General features: G+C 35.7%; 2 protein-coding genes and 1 long non-coding RNA gene across 7 annotated transcripts; 1 reads left to right on the top strand and 2 right to left on the bottom strand.

Annotated features, from left to right (window-relative positions):
- Positions 1–38: 38 nt before the first annotated feature.
- On the top strand, positions 39–9653 carry cax2 (cation/H+ exchanger protein 2). 4 transcript variants are annotated; one of them, XM_082159925.1, is made up of 20 exons: positions 39–197; positions 1104–1256; positions 1342–1442; positions 1524–1632; positions 2041–2157; positions 2237–2298; positions 2504–2665; positions 3562–3747; positions 3890–3989; positions 4361–4502; positions 4595–4778; positions 6248–6347; positions 6698–6819; positions 6921–6958; positions 7119–7231; positions 7417–7556; positions 7636–7730; positions 7872–7950; positions 8044–8152; positions 8880–9653. In XM_082159925.1, exons 1-20 carry the CDS (start codon positions 146–148, stop codon positions 8951–8953), a joined length of 2238 nt encoding a protein of 745 aa, XP_082016051.1. In that variant the 5' UTR covers positions 39–145; the 3' UTR covers positions 8954–9653. The 4 variants fall into 4 exon arrangements, with proteins under 4 accessions (XP_082016051.1, XP_082016050.1, XP_082016049.1 ...); XM_082159924.1 differs by having other exon boundaries at positions 2038–2157; XM_082159923.1 differs by having other exon boundaries at positions 40–197; positions 7414–7556.
- Positions 5106–5421, bottom strand: LOC309490721. Its single transcript, XR_014202816.1, has 2 exons — positions 5291–5421; positions 5106–5172 (listed from the first exon to the last, which is right to left on the bottom strand). It is a non-coding gene; the product is annotated as an uncharacterized lncRNA (long non-coding RNA).
- Positions 9654–9763: 110 nt separating the features above from the next.
- On the bottom strand, positions 9764–16685 carry parietopsin. 2 transcript variants are annotated; one of them, XM_082159928.1, is made up of 5 exons: positions 16151–16685; positions 14537–14865; positions 13227–13472; positions 13012–13116; positions 10123–10250 (listed from the first exon to the last, which is right to left on the bottom strand). In XM_082159928.1, exons 1-4 carry the CDS (start codon positions 16467–16469, stop codon positions 13018–13020), a joined length of 993 nt encoding a protein of 330 aa, XP_082016054.1. In that variant the 5' UTR covers positions 16470–16685; the 3' UTR covers positions 10123–10250; positions 13012–13017. The 2 variants fall into 2 exon arrangements, with proteins under 2 accessions (XP_082016053.1, XP_082016054.1); XM_082159927.1 differs by lacking the exons at positions 13012–13116; positions 13227–13472; positions 14537–14865; positions 16151–16685 and adding an exon at positions 10780–12649 and having other exon boundaries at positions 9764–10250.
- Between the last annotated feature and the right edge of the window lie 98 nt (positions 16686–16783).

Raw genomic sequence — 16783 nt, 5'->3', positions numbered from 1 at the left:
CGGCTTATTTTTCTAGAGAGATCTGGCAACACGGTCGCTCGGCGTAAGTGCGTTTGAATCACATGAAGCTTATTACACACTGAAGAACTGCGAACTGTCATATCATTCGAGACTGCGTGGATTGACGAGAAGACAATGAGCTGAAATGACAACGAATATAGAGACACGAAGAAGGAAACTCGACACAAAAAATCAAGGTAAACAATATCACAAAGTAAGACCATTTTATGTAAACGGCAGTACTAAAAGAATCCACTGACTTGAATTGTCAATAGTGCAATGCATTATTTTACTACAGCAGACAGTTGCACATTTGCTCCAATTAAATCGGACTTTTGATATGAAACACTGGATGTAACGTGACGAATAATTCACGTGACGTGAACAAGGAATGCATGTCCATTGCATTTTACATTAATGGCTCAACTTGTATAGTGATTTATCCTGGACATAAATGAATCAGGATTTCTTAAGAAAGAATTGCTTCTAATGCACTTGCAGTCAGTCAGGTTTCTGTTGTGAAATCGTTCTGAAACCGCATTTGTCCACACTTCCCCATTACTATGCATTATTTCCTCTCTGTGGTGTGTCTTTGGATATATCTGAATTAACTTGTTGATGTTGACACGCAAATTTATGTGTAAAAAAATTCATTGAAAATACTGCATATTCGATATACATTGGCCTAAAAAGTATTTGGACACTTAAAGGGTTAGTTCACCCAAAAATTTAAATTCTGTCATCATTTACTCGCCCTCATATTCCAAACCTATCTTTCTTCTGAACACAACATAATATATTTTAAAGAATGTGGGTAACCAGACAGTTGACGGTAGCCATTGACTTCAACTGACTGGTTACTACATTCTTCAAAATATCTTTTTTTGTGTGTGAGTGTTCAGCAGAAGAAAGAAACCCATACAGGTTTGGAACAACTTGAAGGTAAGTCATGACAATTATTTTTTTTTTGGGGGGGGTGAACTATCCCTTTAAGTCACATTTAAAAATGTAAGAATATCATTGGATTACATAACAAAATATAACAAAATTGGCTTATTAATACTTAATAATAAACCATTCCATGATTTCATCTAATTCCTCAGATCCTCCAGAAGACCATGATGGAGTTCAACTGCCTGGCTCTGGCTGTGACAGGGTTTGTGTAGCTCACGTTCATTCAGAAGCCAGCGATGGTCCTGCTCAGTCCTGTTTACAGCAAACAAGCGCCTCCTACACTCCTAAAAACCAACAGAGAAGTGAGAGCCCATGTACACTTTGCATAAAAGCAAGGGGGTTTTTCTGAACTGGTTTGAGACTTTTTAATACCTCTTCTTTTTTCAGCATGCAGCTTTGGTGATGAAATACGCGATGAGAACCCGTGCAAGACCACCATAAGTGCTGAAAACGAAGTAGAGGCCCAAAAACTCGCAAATAATTATAAGGTAACTGTACATTGAGCACATATGTCTAGTTTAATTTAGCGTAATGTTGATGCTGATGTCGTTCTGTCCTCTTTATTTAAGTTTGGATTCAGGAAGTGGAAGAGTCACGTGACAGAACGGCCCTTTGAGTACAGGTCGGACATTGTGAAGGAGCTTTACTCTGAGCTGAACGTTATCAAACCGTACTCAGGTTAGACCGAGCTCTTCTCATTTCCTTCTGTAGTGCATGTACAGTATCAGTAAAAGGTTTGGATATGCCTTCTCATTTGTATTATTACTTTTATTTGAAAATATAGAAAATAAAGAAGTCGAAACTATTAAAATTCTTAAATTATTAATTACATTTATTATAAATTATCATACTTTTAAACTATTTTATACTTGTACTGTATATTTCAATCAAAAAAAAATTTAATGTAATACTTTTTTTATTTCTCATGCCTTTTGATATTACATCTAGGTAATGTAATGTTTTATTATCATGATTTCTTGATGCAAAACTAAAGCAAATCCACTAATTAGAGAAATGTGGCAGTACATAAGTTTATTCCCCTTTACTGTAATGATATCAGTCTTTTTTATTCTCGGGTTTCAGCAGGTTCATTGTTCACTTTTGGCAATGTTCTCTACGTGTTTCTGTTTGGCTGGTGGATCTCTCTGGTTTATGTCTTCGTTGGTGTCCTAATGTTCCTCACAGTTTTTGGCATCCCCTATGGTAAGAATTGGTCTAAATAAGTATCAACACATCTTGTTGCCTCTCCCTGGATCACAAAAGTGCCACTTTCTTGTTTCAGGGAATCTCTGCTGGAGGTTGTCCTGCTATTTTCTGTGGCCATTTGGGAAATCAATCGCAAAGGTTGTGTTTCGTTTCATATCCAAATGATATTTGTATGTTTGTGTACTCTTGATCTTTTCATGGAGTCTTATGACAGCTCTACACACACAGACTCTTTTCTTTTGCCTGCTCCATGAAAATCAGGCTAATACTGCATTCATCACAAGCCTTTTCATGGATTTTTCGTGGTTTGGAAGGATATTAAACCCAATGTTGCTGTTTTCAGGCCAGTGTCTCTGTGCCAGTGTACAGTGTGAAGATCCTCCAGGGTAATTCCACTCTAGAGGCAGAGGAGAACGGAAAGCCTTCCTCTCCTCTCCTGCTGCCCACACCTGTGGAGGAGACCATAGAAGAGCCCACAGGAAGTCCACAGGACCACCACTACTGGGTGAGAAGTGTGAAACAGATATTAGATCAAATGTCATAGTAACATGCTATCAAAATAATCTATAATTATTATTATAAATGAAGCCTGTATAACATAATTTATTAATTAGACTACATACAGTATATTATTTATACCACCATTGTATATATATTTTGACACCACCAGACTATTTTAGTGAAAAACAAATACGCTAATAAGTGATTAAAATGGTTAAGAACTAAAAACCAAACAAAAGATTTCTCTTTCAAATAAGTGCTGTTCTTTTGAACTTTCTGTTCATCTAAGAATCCTGAAAAAAAGGTATCAGGATTTCAACAAAAATATTGTGCGGTACAACTGTATTCAACATGGATAATAATCAGAAATGTTTCTTGAGCAGCAAATCATCATATTAGAATGATTTCTGAAGGATCATGTGACACTGAAGACTGGAGTAATGATGCTGAAAATTCAGCTTTAGCATCACATGAATAAATTACATTTTAAAATATATTAAAATAGAAAACAGTTTTTTGAGTTGTAATATTTTTCACAATATTACTGTTTTTATTGTATTTTTCCATCAAATAAATTCAGCTTTGGTGAGCATAAGATACTTATTTCAAAAACGTTAAAAAGTCGTACCGAACTTTTGAACCCATATTTTTTGACCATTTTAGCTAATTTGGAGTTCACTAAAATAGTCTGGTGGTGTAAAATCAAAATGTCTTTAAAAATTGTTATAGCCTATAATTCAAACATTGAGTTATTGTTGCATGACTGTATCATCTGTCCTTAATTGAGAATATTACCTCCCGATACACCATTTCTAGCATTTTTGTATTTTTCCCTTTAGATTTTGTACTGATGTCACTAGATTCCAGCTTTCCCATAATGTGGATCTCATATGATTTCAGCGGCGCTTGAGAACATATGCATGGCTGTTTGTGGGTTATCCTCTCCTCGTCGTCACACACTCTGTAGTGTGTCTGATCTCCTGGCTGCTGGTTTTCACCATTCCTGTGGCCAAGATGAGCGCCAAGACCATACACACCATCCTGCTCATGCCCCCCGAACACATTCACATCAGCCACGCCACGGAGGTGAGGGCACTGCACTATGATTATGAAATCCACTGAGGACCATCTGCCATTGGTCTTGCCATCTGTGAATTAATACTGATTAAAACCGTGTTTCATATTTTTTAATTTACACAATTTAACAGATTTTTATTCTTATTTTTAGGCTCAGGAGAATGAAGGCCAAGTCATTCTATGCTGCTACCATGCAGTGAATCTCTACTACTATAAATACACAGTGGATGGGATCAATGTTTTTGCTGTCAGTATCCTACAACAAAACTATAAACACAGAAGTTTAAATCTGTTATTCTTTAATGCTGATATTCAGAAAATTGTTGTCAGTTTGCATGTAGTACTACACCAATGTCCAAAAGTCTCTTTGCTCAACAAGGCTACATTTATTTGATCAAAAATATTTGATGTATTAAAATAATTTATTGCATTTTCAGCATCATTACTCCAGTCTTCAGTGTCACATGATCCTTCAGGGTTCATTCTAATATGCTGATTCGATGCTCAAGAAACATTTCTTATTATTATCAATGTTGAAAACAGTGCTGCCTTATATGTTTGTGGAAAAAGATTTACTCTTTACTGGGTTTTTTGCCATTTTCCTTACATTGAGTTACTTTAGATCTCTTACCATTAGTTATAGTGTCACTAATAATTGGTTACGTGGACAAAACAAACCAGTTTGCCAGCTCAGAAGTCAAGTTCGCCACAGCAGTCAGCTCCATCATTCCACTGTCGTATTATATTGGCATGGGCATCGCAAGGTGAGCAGTTACTCCAGCACAACACCAGAACTTCACCAATACCTTTGAGATCAACATTAATGCAGTATCTAATTGCTGATCTCTATTCTCAGTATTTCCGCTCAGAGTAACTTTGCTGTCGGGGCCGTGGTGAACGCAACATTCGGTTCCATCACAGAGTTGACCTTTTACATCACAGCATTGCTCAGAGGTCACCACCAGGGAAATAAGTGCCTGCAGGAGATAGTGAAGGCGGCTCTTACTGGAACCCTGCTGGGCTGCATCCTCTTCATACCAGTATGTCATCCGTTACTATGAAAGCTTGATTCCATCATGGAATAAAAAAATTAAAGAGGTAATCTCAGAATTCATACTTTCTTACTGTTTTTCTCAGAATTGCGAGTTTATATCCCACAACTCAGACTTTTAATTCAGAGTTTTTATCTTGGAATTCAGACTTTTTTGTTCATATAATTAGGAATGAATAAAGGTAATTAACAAAAAAGGTGAGGGAATTGCTACTTTTTAAATTTAGAATTGCAAGAGAAGAAAAGTAAGAATTGTGAGATATAAACTCAGAATTCCGAGAAAAAAAAAGAACTGTGACAAACTTGGAATTGTGAGGAAAAAAGTATGAATTGTGAGATATAAACTCGGAATTGGTAAAAAAGTATGAATTGTGAGATATAAACTCAGAATTGGGGGGAAAGTAAGAATTGTGAGATATAAACTCAGAATTCCGAGAAAAAAAAAGAATTGTGAGAAACTTGGAATTGTGAGGAAAAAAGTAAGAATTGTGAGATATAAACTCCGAATTGGGGAAAAAAGTATGAATTGTGAGATATAAACTCAGAGTTCCGCCATCCACCGAATCCGCCATTTTTGTCCGACAAAGCAGTCAGGAGAGTTAGTAGATTAACGTTGGAGAATTTGAACTTGAAAAACAGAGTGTACTGATGTCTTTCCACAGTTAAAACAACATTCCTTCTTATGTTCATTCTTGTTTATTTGAAACTATAAATGAACTAGAAGGAAGAGATGATCGGTTCACGAGCAGCTTTAACTGAGACTCTACAGCGATCTGTCAGGCACATTAAAGAGCCACAATTTCTTTAAAAAATGACCAAATTTCAAAGGTGAGACTTTCTATCAAACTTCAAATCAAAAGTAACCTGATCTGTCAGCGCATTGTCAGTGTGCTCTACATGGAACATGAACATGGTGTGGCGTGAGAGCGCCGTCGCTTGTCTTTGCGAAATGGTCAATTCGACCTTAATGCTCAGAATACTTTATTCCCTGCAATTCTGACTTTTTTCCCTCAGAATTGTGATATATATATAAACTTAGAATTGTGAGAAAAAAAGTCAGAATTGTAAGATTAAATGAATATTAAAAAAGGTAATTTTGACTTTTTATCTCTCAATTCTGACTTTTTTCTCCAAATTGCGATTTTATATCTCACAATTCTAATAAAAAAGTCAGAATTGCAAGATATAAACTCTCAATTCTGACTTTTTTTCTTGAAACAGCGAATTTATATCTCTATTGATATCTCTATCTATCTCTAATTATGAGTTTATTTCTCAGAATTGTAAGATATAGCCTAAACTCTGAATTGAGAGGGAAAAAAAAGTCAGAAATGTGACAAACTTCGTTTTATTTTATTTTATTCTGTGGCGGAAACAGGCTTCCATACGTTACCTTACAGAGGATCTTAAATCTGCAAAGTGTGCAGTAGACGACTGTTATATCTGTGTCTGTCTCAGGGGATCTGTATGATAATCGGAGGACTCAGGCACAGAGAGCAGAGGTTTAACAGTCGCTCGGCGGGGGTCAGCTCCTCTCTGCTCTTCATATCAATAGGGGGTAAGATGAGTCAGCAGAAATCTGCTTGTTATTGCGCTTCTCTCCTGTAGTAATTAAAGGCAATGTGAAATGGCATTTAATGCGTAAGCTAATTCACATTCACACAAAAAAGGTTTATATATACTTGCAAATAGCAATTCACAAACTCATAACCTTATTCATATTCACAAAATATGATTTGCAAATGCACAACCAAATTGTATTTTGTGAAAGTTTAAGTTTGTGAAAGGCTGTTTGCTTTTTTGTGTGAATGTGAATTAGCTTGAATCATAGCAATTAATCATATTTCATTAAATCAATACATTTTGAGACTATTGTAGCTCCATAATTTCCCACTGTGGTCTCTGTAGGAGTGTTTGCCCCTACACTCTTCTCCAAAGCCTATGGGAATATAGTGTGTGAGGACTGTACCAACTCTACAGGAACCAACAGCAGCGGATCCTTCATGTGCAAAAACTGCCACTACGACCTGGTGAGATTTCAAACATGCATCACGTAGAAATGTAAAACATGACACCGGAGAGTGAAACATCAAGCCATTTTCTGCACGTTTTTTTCTCTCTGGTCCACTAGAGTGAAAACAACTACAGCTTGTTTCACAGTCACATTGAGTAAGTTCATAGTGTGAGCATTTTGTATACTCAGTACTTTGTAAACAGTAGCTTATTATTATATAAATAATAATTATAATTTTAAAAAGGATTAATTATTCATATTTTTTGTAACGTTAATATAGTTTTGTTGTGGCTGTTGCCGTGTCTGTTTTCTCAGGCCTCTAGTGTACACCATTTCCGTTCTACTGCCCGTATCCTATATCATCGGCCTCATCTTTACTCTTAAAACACATTCACACATCTACGACATCCACGTTGGAGACGGAACGGGTGAGTTTGCTAAACCTTGCAATAAAATTACTAATGCGAAGCTTTGAACCGACCACCAAAACTTCATAAGGAAGCTAAATAATGTATTTTTAGGGTGTTAGGGTGTAGTGATTATTAGAAATTTAATTTAGGAACATTGGAGATCTGCAAAATGATTTGAAACACAATGTGTGTGTTCACAGCAGGTCATCTTGGAGCGTCTGTGCACTGGTCCCGTTGGAGAGCTTTGCTTATCCTCATCATTGCCACAGTGCTGATGTCCGCATGTGCCGATCTGACCACCGAACACATTCAGCCCATACTCAACCGCTCGTCTGTTTCTCAGGTTAATACTGCAGTAAATCAGTCAGACGGTAAATATCAGCTCAATATTAATGGATTATGATCCCAACTCTTCATCTCAGTATTTCATAGGTGTGACTCTTTTGGCCATGATCCCTGAAATCCCAGAAATCGTCAATGGAGTCCAGTTTGCTCTTCAGAATCAAATCAGTTTGAGGTCAGTTTGTTCAGGAACACCATATTGTAATACATACATATAGGCATCATGAAAAAACAATGGAATCATTCATTCAATCCCTGGCTGGTTTAATCTGGTCTTGTATACTAAAAATACAATCGTTTTGTTGTTTTCTCCCAGTTTCGAGGTTGGAAGCTGCATTGCGGTGCAGGTGTGCATGATTCAAATCCCCATCCTGGTTTTATTCAACGTCTTTTATGTGAGATATTATGCACACATGCTACATACACTCAAAGTTAGCTCACTGATGGCTATATGTCAATGTGTTTTCCTAATCATCTTTCTGTGACAGGATGTTGGCTTTGTACTCATCTTCAGCGACCTGCATCTGTGGGCCAGCATCTTTAGCGTCATCGTTGTGAATTATAGTTTTATGGACGGAAAGTCTGATTACTTTCAAGGTAATAAGCTAAATATTCTGTAAATCAAGGGGTTAGGAACCTTACCAAGAATTAAGACATCCAGTTCTGGCTCTTCATTACAAAAAGTTGTAGACTCCTGCTCAAAAACGACACCATCGTTAAAAATGTTGGGATCAGTAAGATTTTTCTTTTTTGAAAGAAATTAATACTTTGATTTAGCAAGGATGCAGTAAATTGATAAAAAGTGACAGGAAACACTTTTATAATGTTACAAAAACAGTCTACTTTTAATAAATGCTGGGGTTTTTTACTTTCTATTCAAAGAATCCTGAAAAAAAAAAATACATTACAGTTTCCACAAAAATAATAATGTATCATTTTTATTTATTTTATACAAACAAAAAATATATATTTTAATTAAACCAAAAAAATAAATAAAAATCATCATTACAAAAAGCTATTTGTGATTATGGACACTACTTTTTTTGTTTTCATAATTTGTACCACAATCTCCTTCACTGCTCTTTCTTTGTTCATCATATTGATTTGAATTAGTTTTGTAAATTGTTAAAACTCTCTCTCTGTGTGTGTGTGTGTGTGTGTGTGTGTGTGTGTGTGTGTGTGTGTGTGTGTGTGTGTGTGTGTGTGTGTGTGTGTGTGTGTGTGTGTGTGTGTGTGTGTGTGTGTGTGTGTGTGTGTGTGTGTGTGTGTGTGTGTGTGTGTGTGTGTGTGTGTGTGTGTGTGTGTGTGTGTGTGTGTATTACAGGTACTGCTCTTGTGGTGGTGTATCTCATCCTGTTGGCGATGTATTTTTTTGCTCCGTCTCCCGCTGGTTGTTGAGAGGCAAAGACATTTCAGCACAATGCATTCGTTATGAAATTTACAGAATGTGAAACACTGTTTATGGTTTCAAATTAATGTTAGCTTTACTGTGTGTTTTAGACTATCACTATTCATAACATTTTACTCTTTGGTACATCAGTAACAATTCTTTTCTGTTCTGTTCAACAAGAAGCTGATCCGATTTAGCACTTTACTATGCAGAAGTACAGAAGACTACTTGTGATAATAGATGGATTTATTATTTTAATAAAAATGGGGCGCACAATAAATTATTTTGGAGTGTACATAAATAATAAGTTACAACTATTTTATTATGAAACATATTTGGTATTTTGCTAAAAAGAATCCAGTTTTAGTTAGTGTGCAGCTGGGTGTTTGTACAGGCCCTAATGATGAACCATCAGTTACTTAACCACGTATTTGAAATCATAGTATAGATGCCATTATTTAAAATATTTGCGATTTGAGGTGACAATTTGATTTGTTGCACTGACCTGTTGTTCTTACTGTCTATAATATGTCTTTTTAAACAGAAGTCTAAAAAGTATATTTGTGATATAACTATTTTAACAACTTGTCTTATTTTCTATATTTTAAAATAGATGAAGTTTAGGATAAATCTCTGGAGTAAGTGTGTGGAACAATCTGTCCGGTACTGTTGCCTTGAAGAGGTTGATTAAATAAAATAAAATAAAAACATTAAAATAAACAAAATCAGTGTTTGGATTTTTTTGGGGGAACAATTGATGTACAAGATTATACATTATAAATGCTGGATTTCACATTTTATTTGTGAGTAGCAATCACAGATATTGCTCAAGCTCAAATTTTGAACCAGTGCCAACATTTTTAAAAGGTTAAACCTGAAAATGTTTTTATAAAATAATAATTTACTAGAATGTACTGGATTTTAAAGGTACCAAAATGCAGCTTATAAATATTACTTATTTCATTCAATGAACAGTTTTAACATATCTTAAGCTTTAGGAAAGCATTACCTAATTCAGTTTGTGGCCAAAGGCACAGGACAACACAACAGCGGATAAACGCAAATAGTCAACATCAGACAGAAGTGTTTGGCATAGTGTGTTCAAAGCTCTGATGACCCCACAAGTAAAAGTCAAAAGAGTATAAAACTCTATGAATGTGTAAAAAATGCTTTCCATTTCGTCTTCAGATTGTGAAATTCTGTGCGGAACTGAGGGTTGACCGCTGCGTAGATGATGGGGTTAGTGAGGGATGTCATGCAGACCAAAGACACTGTTAAAATCTCCAGCTCCCGAAAAACATCCACCTGAAACACATTAATAACTGTGTTATAGCTACTGGATGATACCCATTAAACTTGGCAGTATGGTCAATGCACTTCTAAATAAATAAATAAATAAATAAAATCAGTATTATTTTCTAGAACAAACACTCATATCTTCCATAATTAATTTTTTTAAGTACAATCAACTTGCATGTTTAAGTCATTTCAACTTAAATTACATGATGAATGAAATTAGTTGAATCTTGTATAACTTAAAGAAGTTGAAAATTGTTTAACTTATTTTGATGAGTTAAAGCCATGTAAAAACATTTGTCATAAGGTATTGATCATATACTTTTTTTACAGTGCAGGTTTACATTTCAATGCAAAATCTTGAATCTTTAATATTGATATTTATTTTATTTATTTATTTTTGCAGTATGGATGAAAAGAGTTGAGCTAGACATAAATGCCTCCTTCAAGGATTAGGTTAACGCAGTTTTCTCATGTAAATAAGTGTGCTGTCATTTAAATTGTAAGACAAATTATATTATCTCGCAACTCAACTCACTGTTAGATTGCCATCTCTGTAATAGAAGTGATTCAAGACCACTGTCGCAATTAGCGGGATCCAAAATATGAGGAAGGTGAAGATGATGTATCCGGAGCGCTTGGCCAGTTTGCTCTCCTTCTTGGCGTTTCCTCTTTCTCTCTGAGCGAGAGACGGCATCATACAGACAGCACCAACCACCTCCTCCTCCTCCTCCTGTGGAGCAGCTGTGGTTTCTCCAGTTGATGCTGGAGACGTTTCTGCAGCGGCTTCTTGAGGAGCGCTTTGCTCTTCAGCACCTTCTCCATTTCCTGATGCTGGAGAAGTTTCAGTAATATCTTGTGGAGCGCTTGTCTCAACAGTACCATCTTCATTGGTTGATGGAGAAGTTTCTGAAGTTGTATCTAGATGGTCAATTGGGTCTTCATCACCCTCTTCTCCATTAGTTGACTCTCCAGAAACTTCTCCATCAGTAACCTTGCTTGACTCTACAGCACCAACTTCTTCATTGGCCGATGGAGTATCTTGGTGGTCGTTTGGTTCCACAATACCTTCTAGAACCTGTGGTGTTTCATTGGGAAGTTCGTTCATGGATTTTTCAGTCACAATCTCTGGTTCGTTTATATTTAAATAGTCAGTCACAGTTGTTGTGGGAAGTTCCTCAGATGTTGGATGTAAATATTGTTGGATATTTTCTCCAGACGGCTCTTTTTCATTGGGTTTTAAATTACCAGTATCGATTGTCTGTGTATTTCCTGTTTCATTTTTAATACTATTCTTTGTTTCCTCCTGTTTTTGCTTTTTATCCTGTTTCTTCTTATCAGGTGGTGGAAGCGAACCCTTATCGAATATTTTCCGACCGTGCGCTCTAACCAACAGGAAAATGCGGCCGTAGAATCCAACGATGACCGTCAAACAAACGCACCAGACGGGAGTCAAAATATAAAGTCCAAACGTGTCGTAAGAGTCGAAAGTCTCCATCCGTAAGCCTCTGCATCTTACGTACACCGGCGAGTCTTTCGCAAATATCACGCAAATGACCGATATGGAGATCGGAGCCAGCCAGGTCAAGAGGATCCACACCGTTACGCGTTTTCTGCTCTCGGCGCTTTTAAACGGATGCGCAATGGCTTGATATCGCTCGGCGCTGATGCACGCCAGCGTGAGCAACTGCACGCAACAGATGAGAGAAAACGACGCGATCTGCGCGCTGCAGAAAAGCAGTCCGAGGTCTCGCGCCGCGTCGCGAGCGCCCAAAACAATGCTGAGGAGCAACGGGCAGTCAACGGCGCATCGCAGGAAGTCAATGACGGCCAGATTCACCAGGAGCGCGTTGTTGGACGTCTGGAGAGACTTCTGGTGGTGCACGGCCCACGCCACGAACAAGTTGGCGAGAATTCCTACGTGTAAAGTCACCAGCAAAACTAGACAATTGGCAGCCGCAAATGCAACTTCTATAGTGTCTCGCCATGTGTTGTTCACTTGTCCCCAAACAACGGTGGAATTACTTCTCATCTCCAGTCAAATAACAGCTAATTCCATGTCTTTTTATATCACATATCGATTTCTATGAATAAAGTTGCACCTTATAGTTTTACTCCATCTCTTGTCTCTTGCTTTTTGAGAGTATGTAGTAGCTAATAAAGCCCTTTATTTTAACCCTCATCATTACCATGGTTCTCCATTTGTTTGCGTTTTTCAATTAACACCCTGCAGGGCTGATGGTCACCAGGGATGCTTTTGTTTTAGGCAATTTGCTGGTTCCATATGTTATCTCCAGACCGGAACAATGCCAATTACAGCACAAACGCTGATTTTTATTATTTTGCCCTTTATTTCTGCTCTTTAAAGGTTTTATTCATTTGTTGATTTCTTAAAGGTCTAAACGTTTGAACTGAGTTAAGAGAAGTGAGTCGTTATTTTGAATAGAGAATATAGTCATAACAAGCACTGGTCTTTAATTAAGGCTGTAGTCTATGCTCTTATTGTCATAGTGATCACATCAGTAATCTTATTTTGAGGAGATTAATTTGGGAAAGGTTTTACACACTAATTATGAGATTAAGATGCTCCCTTTTAACCTTATCAGGTTACTGCTCCGCATTTTGATATCGTTTTGGCATATATACACTGTAAAAAAAAGTTGCTGCCATAAATGTTTAAGTACAAATCAACTTGGATTTTTGTCATTTAAACGTATGTATAATTTTATAATTGCTAAACAGTAATACACAATGATTCACATTGACAGACCTCAGATCAGACTGGAATAACCCTGCTTTGGCTCATCATTACAGCAGCAGTGTCACGAGGGATGTATCGACCACAGGACAGGATTTCCAGAGAGGACTCTCGGAACTGGACAAACACATTTCAGAGAATGACTGGAGCGTTTCGTTGCACAGTGTTGCCCTGTATATAAATACCAATGCATTCTGTCGAAGATGATGCGGGCACATGAAACAGACCTGTTTGTTAGTAAGGAAGTAGATGATGGGATTGTAGACCGGGCTGGTTTTGGCGAAGTACATTGGCATGGTGGCGACCAGAGGTGGGATGTAGATCTCTGGATTCACAACCACAACCACAGAGATGGCGGTGTAAGGCAACCAGCAGATGAAGAAGGAGACGATCATGGCCAGGACCATCCGTACCGCATGCTCGTTGTCCTCCAGGCATTTTTTTCCTCCTTGAAGTTCAATGCTTTTGTTGATCTGAAATGATGGAGTGTCATTTGCAGTGATATGAGAAGTACTTTAAAAGATCATAGTTTGGATATAAACACGGATGTCTATGGTAGCGATCAAAATAGAGTAAATCACCTTTTGAAAGTAGCTTGACACTTCAAATAAAGACTGTATATCAATTACATAGTTACATCAGTATGTGGTGACAAAATAAAAATATTCATTCAAGAGATTAATCTCTTTTTTTTAAAGAGATTAAAAAAAAAAAGTTCCTGCCTTGAATTTTTAAGTACAATCAACTTGGATGTTTAAGTCATTTCAACTTAAAGGGATAGTTTACCCAAAAATTTAAATTAGCCCATGATTTACTCACCCTCAAGTCATCCTAGGTGTATATGACATTCTTCTTTCAGACGAATACAATCAGTTATATTAAAAAATGTCCTGGCTCTTCCAAGCTTTATAATGACAGTGAATGGCTGCTTCTGTTTTGAAGTCCATAAAAGTGCATTCATCAATCATAAAAGTGCTCCACACTGCTCCGGGGGGTTAATAAATGCCTTCTGAAGTGAAGCGATGCATTTGTGTAAGAAAAATATTCATATTTAACACGTTACAAAGTAAAATTCTAGTTTCTGGCCAAACGCACTCTACTTACGCGCCCAAAGCTTAACTTACGCAACTTGTGATGTCGGAAGTACGTAGTGCGTCATGGCCTAGAGTAAATATCAGCAGTGCGTTGCATTACTCGCATAAGTTGTGCTTAGACTTAAGTTGAATCCGTATATTCGTTTGGCCGGAAGCTTTTTTTACTTCATAAAGTTTTAAATATTAATATTTTTCTTACACAAACGCATCGCTTCACTGAACTATCCCTTTAAATGACATCAAAATGACTTTAAAAATTTAGTTTAATCTTGTATAACACAAAAGTTATTTTGACGTTATTTTAAGTTTAAGTTAAAGCAATGTAAAAACATATGTTGCCATAACTTATTGATCTTTTTTTTTTTTTACAGAGATCCAGTAATGAAACAAGTGAATTTTTTATGAGTGAATCATTGACTATGAACTAAGAGCGAGCCGCCTACCTTCCTCATGGACACAAGGACGTTGCTGTAGCAGTATATAATGACAGCAGTGGGTAATATGAAGCACATAAGCGTGTAGGCGATGAGGTAGCTGTAGTTTGTCCAGGATCTCTCCTCCCAGCCCAATGAGCAGGACGTCTGGACGCCCTCGGGCCCGTACGAGCTCCAGCCCAGCAGTGGAGCGACGGCCCAGAAGAGGCAATAGAGCCAGACCAGCACCAGGCCCTGGCAGCTCCTGCAGACGTTCAGCTTGAAGCCTGCCATGGGTTTGCAGACTATATTGTACCGCTCGTATGCCAGTAGTGTGAGAGTGCATAATGAAACCAGGCCTAGAAAATAAGATATCAACATATATTTTATTAGACTTTTTTATGCAGTAGTTATAACAGTTTCTTTCATGCTTATTCAGCTTACTCAAAACTGGTCAGAAATCATGAGATTAATCACTATTTTATCATATTTTACAGATACGGTTTTAATCATTCATTGGTTTTAGTACAGATATTATAAAAATCGTAGCCAATTATTGTAAATATAATAGGCCTTGTCTTTAAGATATATTTGTCATTAAAAATTTTTTTTATAATTACTTTTTATTTTTAATAAATGTATATAAATACTGTTTATATTATTATATTATATATCTTTACACATGAAAATATAATAGCCTTAATATAAATGCCAATTATTTAATGTTATCCTATATATAATGTTATTTAGTATTAAAGTATTAAATGTTTTGAGTATTAAACATTTAATATTATAATTATTTAATATTTTTAAAATACCATTTTTAAAAAAAGATTTAAAATACTATTATAAAATATTATAAAATACTTAATATTTTTCTCACACATTTTAAATGGGTATTTACTCATGAAAATATAATAGCCTTCATATAAAAGTAAATTATTTAATTTTATCTTTAAATTATATAATAGTAATTAAATTTTTTTTAGTGTAAGCATGTAACATTTAAAAAATGTTATATTTATAAATGACATTTAAAAAATATTTATTAAAAAAAGCCAATTATTAAATTTTATATTTAAAATTCATCATATTAATACATATGTAATATTTAATATGTATAAATATTGAATATCAATATTATTTACAAATTTTATGGGTTTTTACACATGAAATAGCTTTGCTATAAAATGCAATTATTCTATGTTATATTTAAAATATATCATTAATAAGTATGTAATATTTTAGTTTTAAACATTTAATATTCATATAATATTTAATATTTGTAATTCTTTTTTAAAAAACATTTTAATTATTAAATATTTTAAATACTTGTTATTTTCCTCAAACATTGTATTACATTTTCATGTGTAAAGACCCATTCAAAAAGTGAAAATAATATAAATAATATAATGTCCAATGCTAAAAATATTGAATATTTATTTTAAATATAACATTGAATAATTGGCTTTTATATTAATGGGTCTTTACACATGAAAATATACAGAATATACATGGAAAAATATTATATCCTCTACATGAAAAAAATAAATAAATCCTCAGACACTCAGAAGGGCATCAACATATTTGGGGACACATAATATAACATAAAACAAATAAAATAACCTTTTAATCAGTACTCACCAAAGTAGTTCACAGCAAATCCTTGAAAAACACAGAATGCATGGCCTAAAAAGAAAGACCCTTCATAATTTGTGATGGTGACGATCGCAGAGCCGCAGGTGGCAATCATAAGATCTGACACAGCCAGGCTGAGAATGATGACGTTCATCGCATTGAGAAAATGCATGTTCTTCAGCATTACGCCAATTACCAACAAGTTATTAAACACAGAAAGTACAGTGTTTATAAACATGAGGTATGAAAGTATGCTGTAACCCACGCGTGGAAAAATAGTAGGTTGTACCGTCATGGCCAAACCTGTTGTCGTGATGCTCTCCATGATTGAATGAGCTCTGGAGACTGTGTGACAGCAGGGCGTTTTGTTCCGAGCCGGTCAGACCATCATATTATCGGCTTTAAAGAATGAGATCGGATATTGGCTACGGCCAATTGATTACAAAAAGTAATCTGAAGCATCTGGTCACCGTATCCAATTGTTAAAAGGACATTTGTCAAATTACTCTTTGCCAGCTTAATAATCTTATTAATAAAAGCAGGCTTAGAAAATAAAATTGGAGAAGCCTGCTGAGATTTTGTTTTAAGATAATTATATAGACAGTATACTTTGCATTGTACTACCAAAAGCATAAAACA

Source organism: Leuciscus leuciscus (genome assembly GCF_965113295.1).
Source record: "Leuciscus leuciscus genome assembly, chromosome: 25".
Taxonomy (NCBI): Eukaryota; Metazoa; Chordata; class Actinopteri; order Cypriniformes; family Leuciscidae; genus Leuciscus; species Leuciscus leuciscus.
Note: the sequence above shows the minus strand (reverse complement) of the source record. Positions and strands in the feature narration are given on the sequence as shown.

Coding starts and splice junctions, on each gene's coding strand:
- cax2 (XM_082159922.1), top strand. CDS start 146: ATGACAACGAATATAGAGACACGAAGAAGGAAACTCGACACAAAAAAT. Junction 1,257..1,341: donor TCCTAAAAACCAACAGAGAA/GTGAGAGCCCAT, acceptor TTCTTTTTTCAG/CATGCAGCTTTGGTGATGAA. Junction 7,951..8,043: donor TTTTATTCAACGTCTTTTAT/GTGAGATATTAT, acceptor TTTCTGTGACAG/GATGTTGGCTTTGTACTCAT.
- parietopsin (XM_082159927.1), bottom strand. CDS start 12,273: ATGAGAAGTAATTCCACCGTTGTTTGGGGACAAGTGAACAACACATGG. Junction 10,251..10,779: donor ACAGAGATGGCAATCTAACA/GTGAGTTGAGTT, acceptor AATGTGTTTCAG/GTGGATGTTTTTCGGGAGCT.